Source organism: Porites lutea, chromosome 8 (assembly GCF_958299795.1).
Source record: "Porites lutea chromosome 8, jaPorLute2.1, whole genome shotgun sequence".
In the NCBI taxonomy this organism is placed as follows: Eukaryota; Metazoa; Cnidaria; class Anthozoa; order Scleractinia; family Poritidae; genus Porites; species Porites lutea.
In genome coordinates this window covers 21618686-21631973 of record NC_133208.1, presented here as the reverse complement: position 1 = coordinate 21631973, position 13288 = coordinate 21618686, and the positions used below count along the sequence as shown (strand labels likewise).

The 13288-nt window shown below is 37.5% G+C and overlaps 2 protein-coding genes across 4 annotated transcripts; one reads left to right on the top strand and one right to left on the bottom strand.

Annotated features, from left to right (window-relative positions):
- Positions 1–249: 249 nt before the first annotated feature.
- LOC140945676 (splicing factor 3B subunit 6-like) lies at positions 250–2772 on the bottom strand. Its single transcript, XM_073394701.1, has 5 exons — positions 2679–2772; positions 2428–2468; positions 1560–1637; positions 940–1078; positions 250–713 (listed from the first exon to the last, which is right to left on the bottom strand). Exons 1-5 carry the CDS (start codon positions 2706–2708, stop codon positions 630–632), a joined length of 372 nt encoding a protein of 123 aa, XP_073250802.1. The 5' UTR covers positions 2709–2772; the 3' UTR covers positions 250–629.
- A 31-nt stretch (positions 2773–2803) lies between these two features.
- Positions 2804–13288, top strand: LOC140945675 (tumor protein D54-like). Of its 3 annotated transcripts, none has more exons than XM_073394698.1 (6): positions 2805–3000; positions 4731–4879; positions 5717–5776; positions 6779–6901; positions 6997–7057; positions 9741–11912. In XM_073394698.1, the coding sequence occupies exons 1-6, from the start codon at positions 2839–2841 to the stop codon at positions 9816–9818; spliced, it is 633 nt and encodes a 210-aa protein (XP_073250799.1). In that variant the 5' UTR covers positions 2805–2838; the 3' UTR covers positions 9819–11912. The 3 variants fall into 3 exon arrangements, with proteins under 3 accessions (XP_073250800.1, XP_073250799.1, XP_073250798.1); XM_073394697.1 differs by lacking the exon at positions 9741–11912 and adding an exon at positions 12987–13288 and having other exon boundaries at positions 2806–3000; XM_073394699.1 differs by lacking the exons at positions 5717–5776; positions 9741–11912 and adding an exon at positions 12987–13288 and having other exon boundaries at positions 2804–3000.

Sequence of the window (13288 nt, the reverse complement as noted above, 5' to 3'; positions counted from 1 at the left end):
TGGTATGGTTTGAAAGATCTCTTCACTCTGCACAAGTTAGCGAAGAAAGTTGTCCTTGACCGTTAAAACTGATGACGTCACAAAGGGTAGAAAGGACCTGGATCCGCACGGGCGGTTACGGGCGGTTCAGGGGCGAATGGGTTAACTTAACACTTATGTGTCATCTGTCGGGCCAGGAAGCCTTCTCTGCTGGGTCATTGGCCCGAGACCCGTCTCTCATCTAGAACACTGGTTACAGAAGTCGCCCTGTTCTGTAACATTCAGATTTTTATTTGGCAAGAAAGACAAGCTACGTTTAAACCAAATTAGCATTTACAATTTTGATTGAACTAAAACAAAGATAACTAGAGTGTTATGGAGTGCATTCAAATTGCCATGCTGTACACCGTCAAGAGATATTTGTCAACTACTTTCCACAGCTATAGATAACTACATGTAACAAAACATTTAAGGAACATTAACAAAGTACTGCAATATAACTGGGCTACAACCTATACTTCCTCTTTCTGAATGTTGTTTGTACTATGTGCTACAATGTACATAAATTACTGACTTCTGGAAAACAGTTTTTGGTATTAAAGTGCTGTTTATAAATAAGACATTTTCTGGTGTTCTCCTTCCTAATGGTGTTACTTGTCCTTGTTGATTCCATATTTTTCTTTCATTTTCTCCAATTCCTGTCTCTTCTTTTCCTTGTCCAATTTTTGGAAAGCCTGAATAAAAAAGAAATAAATAATAAACATTGGATTTGACTAAAGTACAGTAGAACCTTGATATGAAGAAAGGCCAAGGGACTTGCAAAATAGTTATGTTTGATCAGCTAGAAAATAATATTATTTTGGTTCTATTGTCCTTTCATTTCCAATGAAAGATGCCAGGAGTCATACTGTCTAAGTGACAGCCCTGCCTTAGACAAATAATGTTGTTAGTCTACTTTACCTTGGTAGATTGGTAGTAGAGTACGACAAGGTAGCGATTGCAGACATTGAAGCCTGACAGATGATCACAAGCATTCTTGGCATCAAAGATATCTTCATACACTACAAATGCTGTGCCTCTTGTTTCTGGTGCATTACCACTGTAATTTAAGAGTAGAAATTCAAGTTATAGCTGTACCTCAAAATTAGCAGTTTCAAAATGGTCTTACTAACAGGGCAGCAAGAAAGTGAATATGGATGCCAACCAAGAGTATTTCTAATGGGAGCCTCAGAAAATAAATGTCAAATTTCACAAAATGACATCTTACACATGAAATTTTCAGAATTTTACCTGTGTTTTCACAGTTCTTGTGAAATTTGACATTATTTTTGTCGGGCTCCCATGCGAAATTGTCTTTGGTGTTATTACAGATAACTCATCATATCTATAGTCCTTGAAAAGTCTAAAAAAGAAATATAATATCCCGGTACAAGGTTTTTGCCCACTGAAAATTACAATTACTCAATTTCCTAATGGATTTCGTCTTAAATTGTATCAATCCATATCTATCCAAAGCATGACATACATGTAGCCCTTTTAAAGGAATACCTACTGCAAATAATACATGTACATAAGCTTACATTCTAATTTGTCTGATGCCTCCATATTTGCCAAAAATGTCATACATTTCTTCTGTTGTAATCTTGTAAGGTAGATTTCTGTAGAGAGAAAGAAAAGTTAGTTGAATTGTAATTGGTGCACATTACACAAGGGTAAATACAGTATCTGGCATCCTTACACATTTTGCAGGGACAATTGACATCACCGTCAAAATAACAAAGGAGAGAGAACCTGAGCCTGTTTGTGGCAGTGATATTTCTAAGGTTAAAAGACTGTTAGGTTTACTTAAGATGCTGAGCTTTACATGAACCATACCAAATATCATTAATCCAGTACATCAAAACTTGAGCAGATGATTCTGTTAAACTAGCTACTTTAACCTGCCTTCTTTGGTCTGGCTTTCCTTTCGTTTTTACCACAAAATGCAATATTATTAGGTTCTGTTTTAACTGGGCCAGACAAAAATGAACATGCCACCCTCAAAACACAAAACCATAACAATGCTGGGAAGCCATCTTAAACTTAACATACTTAGTACTAATGACTTTTACATAGTGGCAAGGTCTTCCAAATCATACAGGATTCAGCAAATTAGTCGTAATTAAACCATCGAAAAAGTAATAGAACATAGTGCTCACTGGTTTATTTCAGAACATATTACATTACAAATAATCTTTAATGCAAGAAACAAGGTGCACATTTGGAATTCTTTTAAAGAATTATTAAAAGCTTGGTGATTTTACACGAAGTACGACGGTGACCACCAAAGCATGAACACGCGATTAGAGAGGGAACCTTAGAGAGTGTCAATTGAGTTTTACTGCATAGCAACACCACAGCTAGAGCAGGGACTAGAAGGAGTATGATGATAAATCTTTAGATTCTTACCTTACATATAATATTCTGTTCACTTCTGGGGGCAATCGGACCTAAAATAAGACAAAAATACGGTCAAGGAACAACGCAAATGTACCAACCATTTGTCAGCAAACGCATGTCGAACGTCAATATCAAAAATCGATAAGAAATACTTGAAAATAAAACAAAGAATGATGTAGAGTAAAAGAAAGACGTTTAAATAATGGAGAGCATATATATTCTAAGTTTTCTAACGAGCAAAAGATCAGGTCAAAACTTACGTTCGCCTTTCTTTGATTCTGCAGCGCCATCTTGGAATACAACTTTCGTCACTGCAACATCCGGGATCCAAGAGTTTCACTACGTTCCCAAAGAGTTATGGGTAATCATTCCCTCTTCCTCTGCCGCTAAGGAGTCTGGGATGAAAACATAGGAGCGAAGATGGCGGCTGAAAACGGTATGGATTTCTCAGAATTCATCGTTGAGAAGGGACAAGAAGCAAACGAAGACGAGAAAAGTGAAGAAACCACTGAGATTTCTCTGTCACCAGACCTTGAAGCAGAAGAAGCTAGGAAAAATGAGCTTCGTTTGCAAGCTAACAAGGTAGTTTTGAAAAGAAAATGGGAATTTTCTAGACATGGTGTGAAAATACTTCAGGTGACACGTCACATGAGCAAAGTGTTTGCTCACTTGATGTAGTTCTTATGACTTATTATCTCTATTACAGATCAAATGATGACAATTGTTTGAATTACTGCTTTGACAAAAGTTAAAAACATGACGCGAGCGTTCGTATGAAACTGTTCTTAACGATCGGAGAATCGAAATAAAACTTTGTACTTTTGAATTTATTATGCTCATTGAATCAGAATTCCGTGATTTTTAGGTCAATTAATCGGAATAGTAAAAAAAAATTATTTCCCTACTCATTTATGCGGTTATTATATCAGTGTTATCAGCTGAAAATTTCAAACACCTCCATATGCATGACATCATATCCATGATATTGTTGAGGTATATATTTGATAACATTCCTTTTCATGTTCTGTGGACTTTGGCTTTCTTCAACCCTTTGGAACTAGCTTTCAATTGGTCTGTTAGATGCCAAAGGTTACATTTCATCTCACTGGTTTAAAGTCATGTGGTAGAAATTTAAGTTTTTCCTTCCCTGAGGCCCAAAAGACATTTGATGATTTCTAAAAGGAAGAGAAAAACTAAGGAATCAGGACTTGAGCACATCATTTTTGCAAAGAATAACAATACATACAGCTGAACCTCCATTAAGCGGCCTCCCTAATTTTTAGCAGAAACATCACTTTATTTTGAAACAAACACATGATGGGAGCAGCATTACTGGACCAAAATTGGTCCTCACCTTCTATCTCGGACTGTATTTCCTTCATCATATTATTGAAATAAGGCCAAAGTAAGCACGGTGGGAAAAAATTGCTAAAAATTGGCCGCAAATTTGTTAGCCTGCGAACAACAGACGTTTCTTCTCGCTCATCGCCGCTGAGGGACATTTCGTGAGGAGGAACGTCTGCGACTCAGCGGCAGAAATTCCATACTGATGACATAAGTCAATGTATACATAATAAATTTGGTAAACAAGGGGTTCCAAATACAAATTTGTTCAATTTTACATTTCTCCTGGTCAATTTTGATAAAGTGTTGAATTCATCTGTGAATGAGCTCAAATGTTTCTTCTAGAGAAGACTATATTCCACAAATATTGACTATTTTGTTAGAGATTCATCGTGTTTACGTTTGACCTTTGTGGCCTTTTGTCTTTTGTTTGTCATTCGTAAACAATAGCTAAAACAGTGAAACTACTCCTTCAACCAATTAGCGCTTCTGACGCTATTCTGGACAGATTTTACGTCATCAGTATGGAATTTCTGTCGCTGAGTCGCAGACATTCCTCCTCTCAAAACGTACTTAAGTGGCGATGAGCAAGCAGAAACATCTGCCATTCACAGGCTACAAATTTGTCCAAACTATTTTTTTAAAGTATGCATGGAATGTTACCAATATCTCTCAAACTATAAAAGATAATGAGCAGTTCTCCTGGACTGAAAGAAGCAAAACTCATTACCTATTTACCTCTGCAATGCCATTATACCAACACCTCTTCTGTAATACTATTTTTACCCTTCTATGGTGCCAATGTACTCAGCTTTGGTAAATGTATTAAGGAGGTTTTTTACTGTCAGTAACATTTCTATTTTTCATGACATTTTTAATCTCAGTACACACACTCTTTTCCATACTTTTTGTTGTGATAATTATCATGCAAGAGCATCAGAGTTTTTCCTGCTATTTTCGTTTTTCAGATTGAGGAAGAAATTGTTACGTTAAAACAAGCTCTCGATCGAAAGGAGAAACAGTTAGCAGAAATCAAACGGCTGTTGGGTATAACAGCATGGTCACAGCTAAAGGATGGATTTCACCAGCAGTATCAAAACCTACAAGGAACTCAGATGTATGTTTTTCTCATTTTAGTGGCTGTACATGAAACCTTATGGTGTAATCATTGTACCACCAAAAATCAGTCAGATTTTTAAAAAATGAAATAATATATTTTACTAAAAAGAAAGCTTTCCAAGTTGAAATCGTGCCAATATCCTTTCTGAATGACTTAGAAACTCAGGACTTTGGAGAGTTAAAGTCCAAAAATTATCCCAAGGGGGAGCATGCCCCAGACTCTCCTAGAAGCTTGTACCTTTGGTGCTTGTTTAGGAAATTGGTCAGTATTTATCCTAGTTCCGTGCCTGACAAGGTCAAGGTAAAATAATGTACAAAACTAAATGAAAACAATAGAGCAAACTGGAAAAGTGAATGAAACAAAGGAAATAAGACACACTGGGATGAGCAAAGACCATAAATGAAAAGACTTAAACTGGACCAGTGAAGTACAACCAAGAATTTATACAAAAATAACAATCGAAGCTAAGTAATTATTATACTATATGCAAGAAAAGCTTGACACGAAGAACAAAGATGCGCAAACAATAAACTACAAATGAACCAAAAAACTGCACTAAAGGTGGGAACAGGAAAAGAACTAAAAACGTGGCAAACATACAAACACTATAGATCGCGAGATTCCTTGTGCTCTCATGTACAGTCCTTTTCTTTTAGTCATTTTGAAAAAATAGAATATGGATTTTTTTTTTTTTCGAGTAGCAGTACTTTAAACTCTGATCCTTACAATGGTGAAGGATTACTAGAAAGCAACAGCCCTTATGGTATACAGCAATCTAATTCAATGTTGTGTTTACCAAGTTAAGAGCTTTTTCTCTTTCCTGTTACTTGACAGGTACCAAAAAACTTCTGACACATTTAAAGATTTGAATGACAAAATTGTCCACTCACAAGCGTAAGTTCTGTAGTTCTAGTTTCAAGTTCAAGCTCTGGTGTAGGTGTAAATGTTATACCAGTAAAATAGGTATATATTTTGAGCATAAATAAGGGGTGCTTACCATTTGACAGAAAATTTCGGAAATTCTGGATGGAAGGTAAATGGTAAGGTCACTTTTCGGAAATTCTAACCGAAAATTGAGGAGTACGGTTTGAGGTAGTTCTTTCATTCCGGTTGGTACGAACCAAACAGAATGTTGCTTACCATCAACCAATTTCTCGGTTCCTTCCCAGTTCCAGACTCACGCTACACAAATTCCCCCTTTTTTGGATTCAAACCGTAACGGATGTGGCATTTCTACAGTAAACTGGCAAATCGCTTACCATTATGCTTACGACACTCCAACTGTTTTTTTCTGTCAAATGGTAAGCACCCAAGGTTTCTATCAGGGCTGCCTTAATTTCAGATATTCTTATGTTCAGGAGTTCTTACGAGGGGCTCTTACATTCAGTGTTTTTACAGCCATGGGTTCTTATCTCCTGGGCCGGGTTGTTCAAAACAGTAAACCCAGGGTTAGTGCAAAATTTGATTTCAGATAGGAAAGCTTAAAAAGCCAACTCAGTTTTATACCTTTTCCCTACAATTTTATGATTAGATGTTCTAAAAAGAAGAGAGAAAGTTATCCAGGAAGATGCTTGTGAACAAAAGAAAAAAAACCCAGGTTAAAATTTAACCCTGGGTTGGCATTAATTGGCCTTCGAACAACTGGGCCCTGGGGTCTTACTTCTAGGGGTTCTTATATTCAGGGGTCTTACAGCCAGGAGGTCTTACATCCAGGGGTTCCTATGTCTAGGGGTTCTTACATGCGGGGGTTTTTTTGTTTTGTTTTTTAAGACGGCTGCATTCACAGGCTAATCAGTATAAATACCAGTAATTGTAATAGGTGAATTTTTGTCAACTACCCATGTATAAGTTTGGTGTGTCTAATCCTTAGTGATTTTGGACCATTTGTGTTTTCAGGTACAACAAACTCAGCACTGGAGCTGCTGCAACAAAGACAATGTTAAGTGATGCAGGATCAAGGACAGCAACTGCTGCAAAAAATGTTGGATCAGCAACAGCCAAGAAACTTGGAGAAATCAGGTATGAAAACTGCCGAATCGTCTGCTGTTTGAGTTGTGCAGTGAGAAGGTTCTGGTCTTTATTTCCGTTTGTTTTTTCTGGTTTGTTCCATGAAGGGGTTCATCAATGTTTCAATCTTTGGAGACTAGGGTGGTTTCAGCTTCTTCAAGTATAAAGGTGAGCAATAGTTTTTTGCAGGTGAAAATAACATAAATTGCTATGCAAGTTCTTGTATATCAGGGTTGTCAAAACAAGCCGGCTGCTGGCGAAAATCGCCATCTACTTGGTTATTATCGGCCGGCTACTCTGCTTGCCACTTCTTTGCGGATGGCTGTCTCTCCTCGCTCCTTGCTGCTTGGAATGTTTCGCAGGAAAAATGAAACTTCCCTAGCGGTGAGGAGCGAGGAGAGGTGGCTGAATTTGCAGGTTACAGAGGCCCTGTCAGTAAACACCATTAGTTAGGTCAAGGAAATTTCATTGTGTTAACTTGGTGGTCAAATTACTAAACAAGGTGGTGTTACATTGCATTTGTAATGACAGGTAAAATTGAGTCTTGTGTGATCTATCAATATGCTGGAAATCACATAAAGCGCTTTAATGACTTTGTATACTTCAGCATTACTGTTTGTAAGCTTGAATGTAGCCTGCATCAACATAGTCTAACCTCAGTTAGTAACGTCTGCAATTCAGCACCAAGATCCTAGTTCTGGGCCCCCAACGGACTGAACAAATTACCGGAAGTGCGTTTCGAATTTCCCGTCAACCTAATCGGCAAATTGATAATGGCTTTATTAACCCTTGAAGTCCCAATAGTGACCAACATCAATTTTCTCCCAACAATATTCATACAATGTCAAGAGATTAGGTTATGAGAATTAATTAAATGATCACCTTAAAGAAAATGCTTTGATCGTTTATCAAATTCTCTCAACTCATTCTTTAAGGAAATGTATAGAGTTCAGTTTGGAGAATTTGTACATGTATATTGGGGCTTAAAGGGTTAACAGGCCAATCATGGTGCATACTCAATTCCTGGTACACAGGTGAGGGCCCAGAAAAGGATTTTGGTGCTGTTTCACAGACAGACTTAACCAGAAGTTTAGTTCCATCTGTGGTGTCTTGAGTGGTACTGCCTCCATCAAGTATTTTACTTGTCATACTAACGAGGTTAAATTGCAAAAAAACTGGGGACAGTCTGCAAATGTTACTAAGTCACTGGTTAAAAGAGGATGGTTGTATTATAAAGGTTGTAGAAGTAGCGGGTAAAAGTAAGTGGTCATCTTAGCAGGGTGTGGCTGTATATTAGGATTATAATATCCTGTGACAGAGGACAGCTGTTTCCATGGCAACCAGACAGAGAAACAGCACAAACAGAAGAGGATTGTTATTATTTTAACCCTCTTAAGTCCCAAGTGTGGCCAACATCTCCTAGCAATGTCATTGTTCTCCTTATCAGGCGGTAAGCAGTGAAATTTACCGCCTGAAACAACACTTCTTACCGCCTGCAATGGCCTGAAGGTTTACCAAAATTAAAGAAGTACTTTAAAAAGTACACAAGTTGTGATCCGATCCGATTCTCGCATGCCACAAGGAAATGAATGGATATATGGAAAAGTACTAAAGTATACACAGCTTCTCTTTTTATGGCCCATGCATTTTGGAAAGAGAACATTGAAGACAGAGTAAAATTATTGGTATCAATCGTTAAATTGTTTTGTAGAGGGTACAACGACCAATTTGCATAAAATAGGTCTTAAAATGAGGGAATGACGTTTCAGAGAACTTAGCTCCTAAATTTCCCAACAAGGGTGGGGCCATGTCCCGCTCTCCACTACCCCCCTGCCCCCAGGAAAGTGCGCCTCTGGTGCATATTTTTTGTCCTAGCCGCTATGAATGGTAACGCTGCAATGTTAACACATAGTCAAAAGAAAAGGTTATGAGAACTGATTAAGCGATGACCTGAGAGAAAATGCTTTGGTCTTTAAACAATTCTCTCAACTAGTTCCTTAAGGAAATGTATGGAAATGAGTGTGGAGTATTTGTATGTGGATACTGGGGCTTAAAGGGTTACCTGTAAGATGTGTCATTGTCAGGTGGAGACTGTCAACTTTGCTGCATAAAAAGGAAATTAATAATATAAATGATTTAGCCACCTTTCTAAGCTTGCGCCATTTCTAGTTAATTTGCTATAATGCAGTAGTAGTAAAAAGATGAAAAAAGTTACCTAAGCAGCTTAGCCTATGAAACAGCCTTTTCACTGGTGCATGTTGATTTGTATCTTTGGTTTTAACAATTGAATATAAGATTTACGATGTTGCAAACTCTTAATATGTTGCTATTGCCAGGTTTCCTTGATTACTATTTTCCGTTAAATGGTTGTCTGCAGTAAAGTGACCAGTTTTTTTTAGTGAGGTTGTCAACTGCATAATTATCTTTTGAAAGGAGTGGCCCGGGAAGAGCCTCAAAAGACTTCTGATAAACAGCATGGTTCTCCTTCCAAACTGCTTTACATTTACTTGTGAAACAAAGAGAGAATTTAACATATAATCAAGAGTTAATGGCGTGAGGTCCCTAATTCATGTAGCCGTTAATTTGGTCCTAACTAATTCCTAAGACTCTACAAAATCAGTGCTTATCACAGAACTTCAGAACTGCTTCAGCAAAAGGTTCATTTCATTCTCTTTTAAAAGCGATAAGGATAATATAACTCAATATAAAGTTTATATTCTTTAAAAACCTCATGTTAAGATAGTATTAAGAGACAAGAGAAAATTCATTAGTTCCCTAGGATTTAAACTGCCATTAAAAACCTTACTCATCATCTAACAGCCAATATTCTAATATTGCTCTCTCACTGTAGTTTAAGATGCTTGGAAGCTCAAACAAGGGAAAACTAACAACGCCAGCTTCACCTGATAATGACAACAGTCTATCCTGAAGATTGATCTCTGGTAGTAAATAATTCCTGGTGTAATGTGCCTTTCTTGGGATGGTTATCTCAATAAGAGATTAGTCAGGGCTCTGGATCACTGAGTGGATTTCGTAAATAACTGGTCCACAAAAATGTTTTTTCTAATTTCCACTTTACATATGCCTTTTGAAGTAGCTTATCTACTTAATAAGATAAAATGATAAAAACTAAATTTCTGTCTGATAAAATTGAGAATGATACTTTTTGTCATGCAAGTGGTAGATATAACCTTCCAACTATCTTTTCACAAAGGTTGTTGATTCATGTACTTTGACAGAAATACTTTTACGGAAATGATATCAACTTTTATCCCTTGCCTTACTAATTATCTAACGTCTCAATTCTCCAACCATTATTATAGATTGTTTAAGTATTTAGCAATATTTAATAATTATGTGTATGATAGGAGATTTTCATAATATTTTCATTAATTTCTTGGGAGATTAGCTTGTGCTTTATTGAAGAAGAGACCACCAGGGTTCGCACAGCCTTGAAAAGTCCTTGAAAATCGAATGCGGTCCTTGAAATGTCCTTAAAAATGGTTGCAATTTTTTGTATGAACCCTGAACCATAAAAAAATGATCAGAATCAGAATTGCTGCTGCTAGTTGCAGTTTTTTTTTACAAAAGTGTCAGATCCCATTTTTGAGTTAGAATCAAAAGGGAATCAAGATAAACAAGTGGGGTTGGGGTGTGCACATCTTTCTATTTAAGATTTTCCCTTAGCATAGCTTTATTTTTTGTCAGAGTATACTGGTGCCTTTTCAATGATATGCAGATCAAGAGGGGAAACTTTCAGTTTTGCCAAAAGAGATGTCGACATGGTGGCTTTGCTCCTTTTTTTACTTTCCCATTAAACCTCTTCCAGGTGTTAGGAAGTTAAGGAATGAGACATTAATGTTATTGAGAGTGGTAGGAAGACAAAGTGACTGCTGGTAATAAAGCAGTGGACCACACCCTGACCTACACACCAGACAGTGCTTGCCACTACACTCTCTTACCCCCCCCCCCCCACCCCCCCCCATCTCTTACCCGTCCACACATACATGTATGGGCACACTAGACAGTGGCTGCCAATAGACTACCACAGGGATGTAGACCCATTTTTCTTTTAGAATACTTGCAGGTAGTGTAGTAAGGCTAGCTCTTATGGTCAATGTACATGTAATACCCCCCTGTTGTTACTCCTAATAATAGCTGTTTGACATGAACTTGTTGCCTTACCTTCTTGGTCTGCCTACCATGTGGCTTAAATTTTTGGGGGGAGTTTAATTTTCTGCATCATTGATTTTTGCGATTGTAGATTGTAGACTGTCTTTTCTTGCTGGGGATTAATTTTTGCCATTTTCGGGAAGTCATTGCATCAGTGTGACTGTCAGTTAATAACAATCATCTTCTGAGATGAATGCCCTAGTGTGACAGTTTTTGTAATGACCATGATATCATGTGTTGCATTTTCCCCGAGTTATCACTGGCATTTTGTTTTTAATACCAATTTATTTCAGTGGAAGCCAACTTTTGCAGAGAAATATTTTGAGAGATTGTTTTGGTAGATTGTTAAAAAAAGAAAGTAAATTACAAAAAAATTAGAACCCATAAAAATTTAGTGTCACATGGTAGTGCAGTACATACTCCTATAAAGGTTGTCCAGTGCCAGCTTCGCTTTCTTTCTTTTTCCTCTTCAAATAAGTCTTGAACTGAATGGCCTTCCTTTGATGACTTTATAATTGATAAAATTGAAGGGCAATATTTTGGCAAGGCAATAGAAGGCCTTATTTAACCATCAGGCTGTATATTGATATACCAGCACTAGTCAACTAAATGTTAACACAACTGTGTGTTGTTTAACTAGTCTTTTTAAAGTAATGAATACTTTTTTCAGACTTGAAAACTGTGTTAATTTGACTACAATAATAGAATAAGACAAGTATTTGTAATTAATACTATTAGGGATTTCTAAATTGACTGATTCAGCCTCAGTCAATCATCTTACTTGATGTTATTTGCCATGACACAAGTGCTACTTGGATTTTCAAAGTAAATAAATAGCATCTTGTGCTAAGCTGCAGTCTCTGAGGATTTGTGGGTGTAAAGATTGGACACCTTTGGGTTATGGACTAGTCAATGTGCCCAATGTGGCCCATAGTAGTTTATAGTATCAGACAAAAATAGTATGGACAGTCCCACCGAATGCTGTTTTTTCCCTTCTCGCTCGTCTCCTCTTCCTCCCAATGTTTTTTATTGCAGTTAAGTCACAAAATCTTGTACATCAACATTAGGAGGGCAAGAAGGCAGTAAAGTGACCCGCAGGGTTATTTTTATCCCCAGTACAGTATAGTCATCATATCCGCCGGGGCCTAAGCATGAGTCATGCGTGGTGTTCTAAGGTTCCCTGGGCCTGTCTAAGAAGTATCTTGTTTAAGTCCTCAAGGCTTTCTTAAGGCCGGCATTGAAGTTCATAACCTTGCAGTCCACTCTTAAGGTCCCCTGGGCCTGTCTAAGATCCCCTGAAAAATGCACAACATGAAATGGCCTGTCTAAGTTTCCCTAAAAAAATACCTTGTTAAGTTTCCCAAAGCCTTCTCAAGACCTCATTTAAACTGACAACCTTGCAATCCACTGTCAAGGTTCCCTGGGCCTGTCTTAGACCTTGAAAATACACGCAGTACCATAGCAGTACCCTGTTAAGGTCCCTTGGACCTGTCTAAGATCTCTTCAAAAATGCGCAACGTGGAAGTATATTGTTTAGGTCCCCATTGCCTTGTAAAGGCCAGCATTGAAATACATAACCTTAAAGTCCACTCTTAAGGTCACCTTGACCTGTTTAAACAACTCTCAAGACCTCATGAAAATTCAAAAGCTTGCAATCCACTGTTAAGGTTCCCTGGACCTGTCAAAGACCTCCCTTAAAATACACAACATGGCATCGAAGTAACCTGTTTAGTTACCCCAGAACCTTCTTAAGATTCCCATTAAAATTCACAACCTTGCAGTCCCCTGTTAAGTTTCCGGTCTGGGCCTCTGTACGCTGCTATCATGTCCTCCCAATAGCTTGAGACTTCGGCCTTGCAGACGAGGTCAGCTTAAACTTGCGGAACTTTACATTTACTGTAACCTTTGGTATTTTATTGCATAGGAGAAAGTGATAGGACAGAGATCTAACAGCCTTGATGAATCTGAGATGAACAAGAACAATGAACCAGAAGTTCAGGAGATAACCATTACATCTCAACCTACTGAATAAATAAGAAATCATTAAAATCATCAATATATTGATAAATCTAAAATTTAGAATAAATAAGCAATAGTATCAGTAAGATAATAGTTTTCTACAAGTAAAAATACCGCAAACTGCTGCTTATAAGCCCTGGACTTATCCAGTTTTTTAAGGGATCTTAGAAGTAACCTGCGATCGGGCTTATTTTTTGACTACGAGTG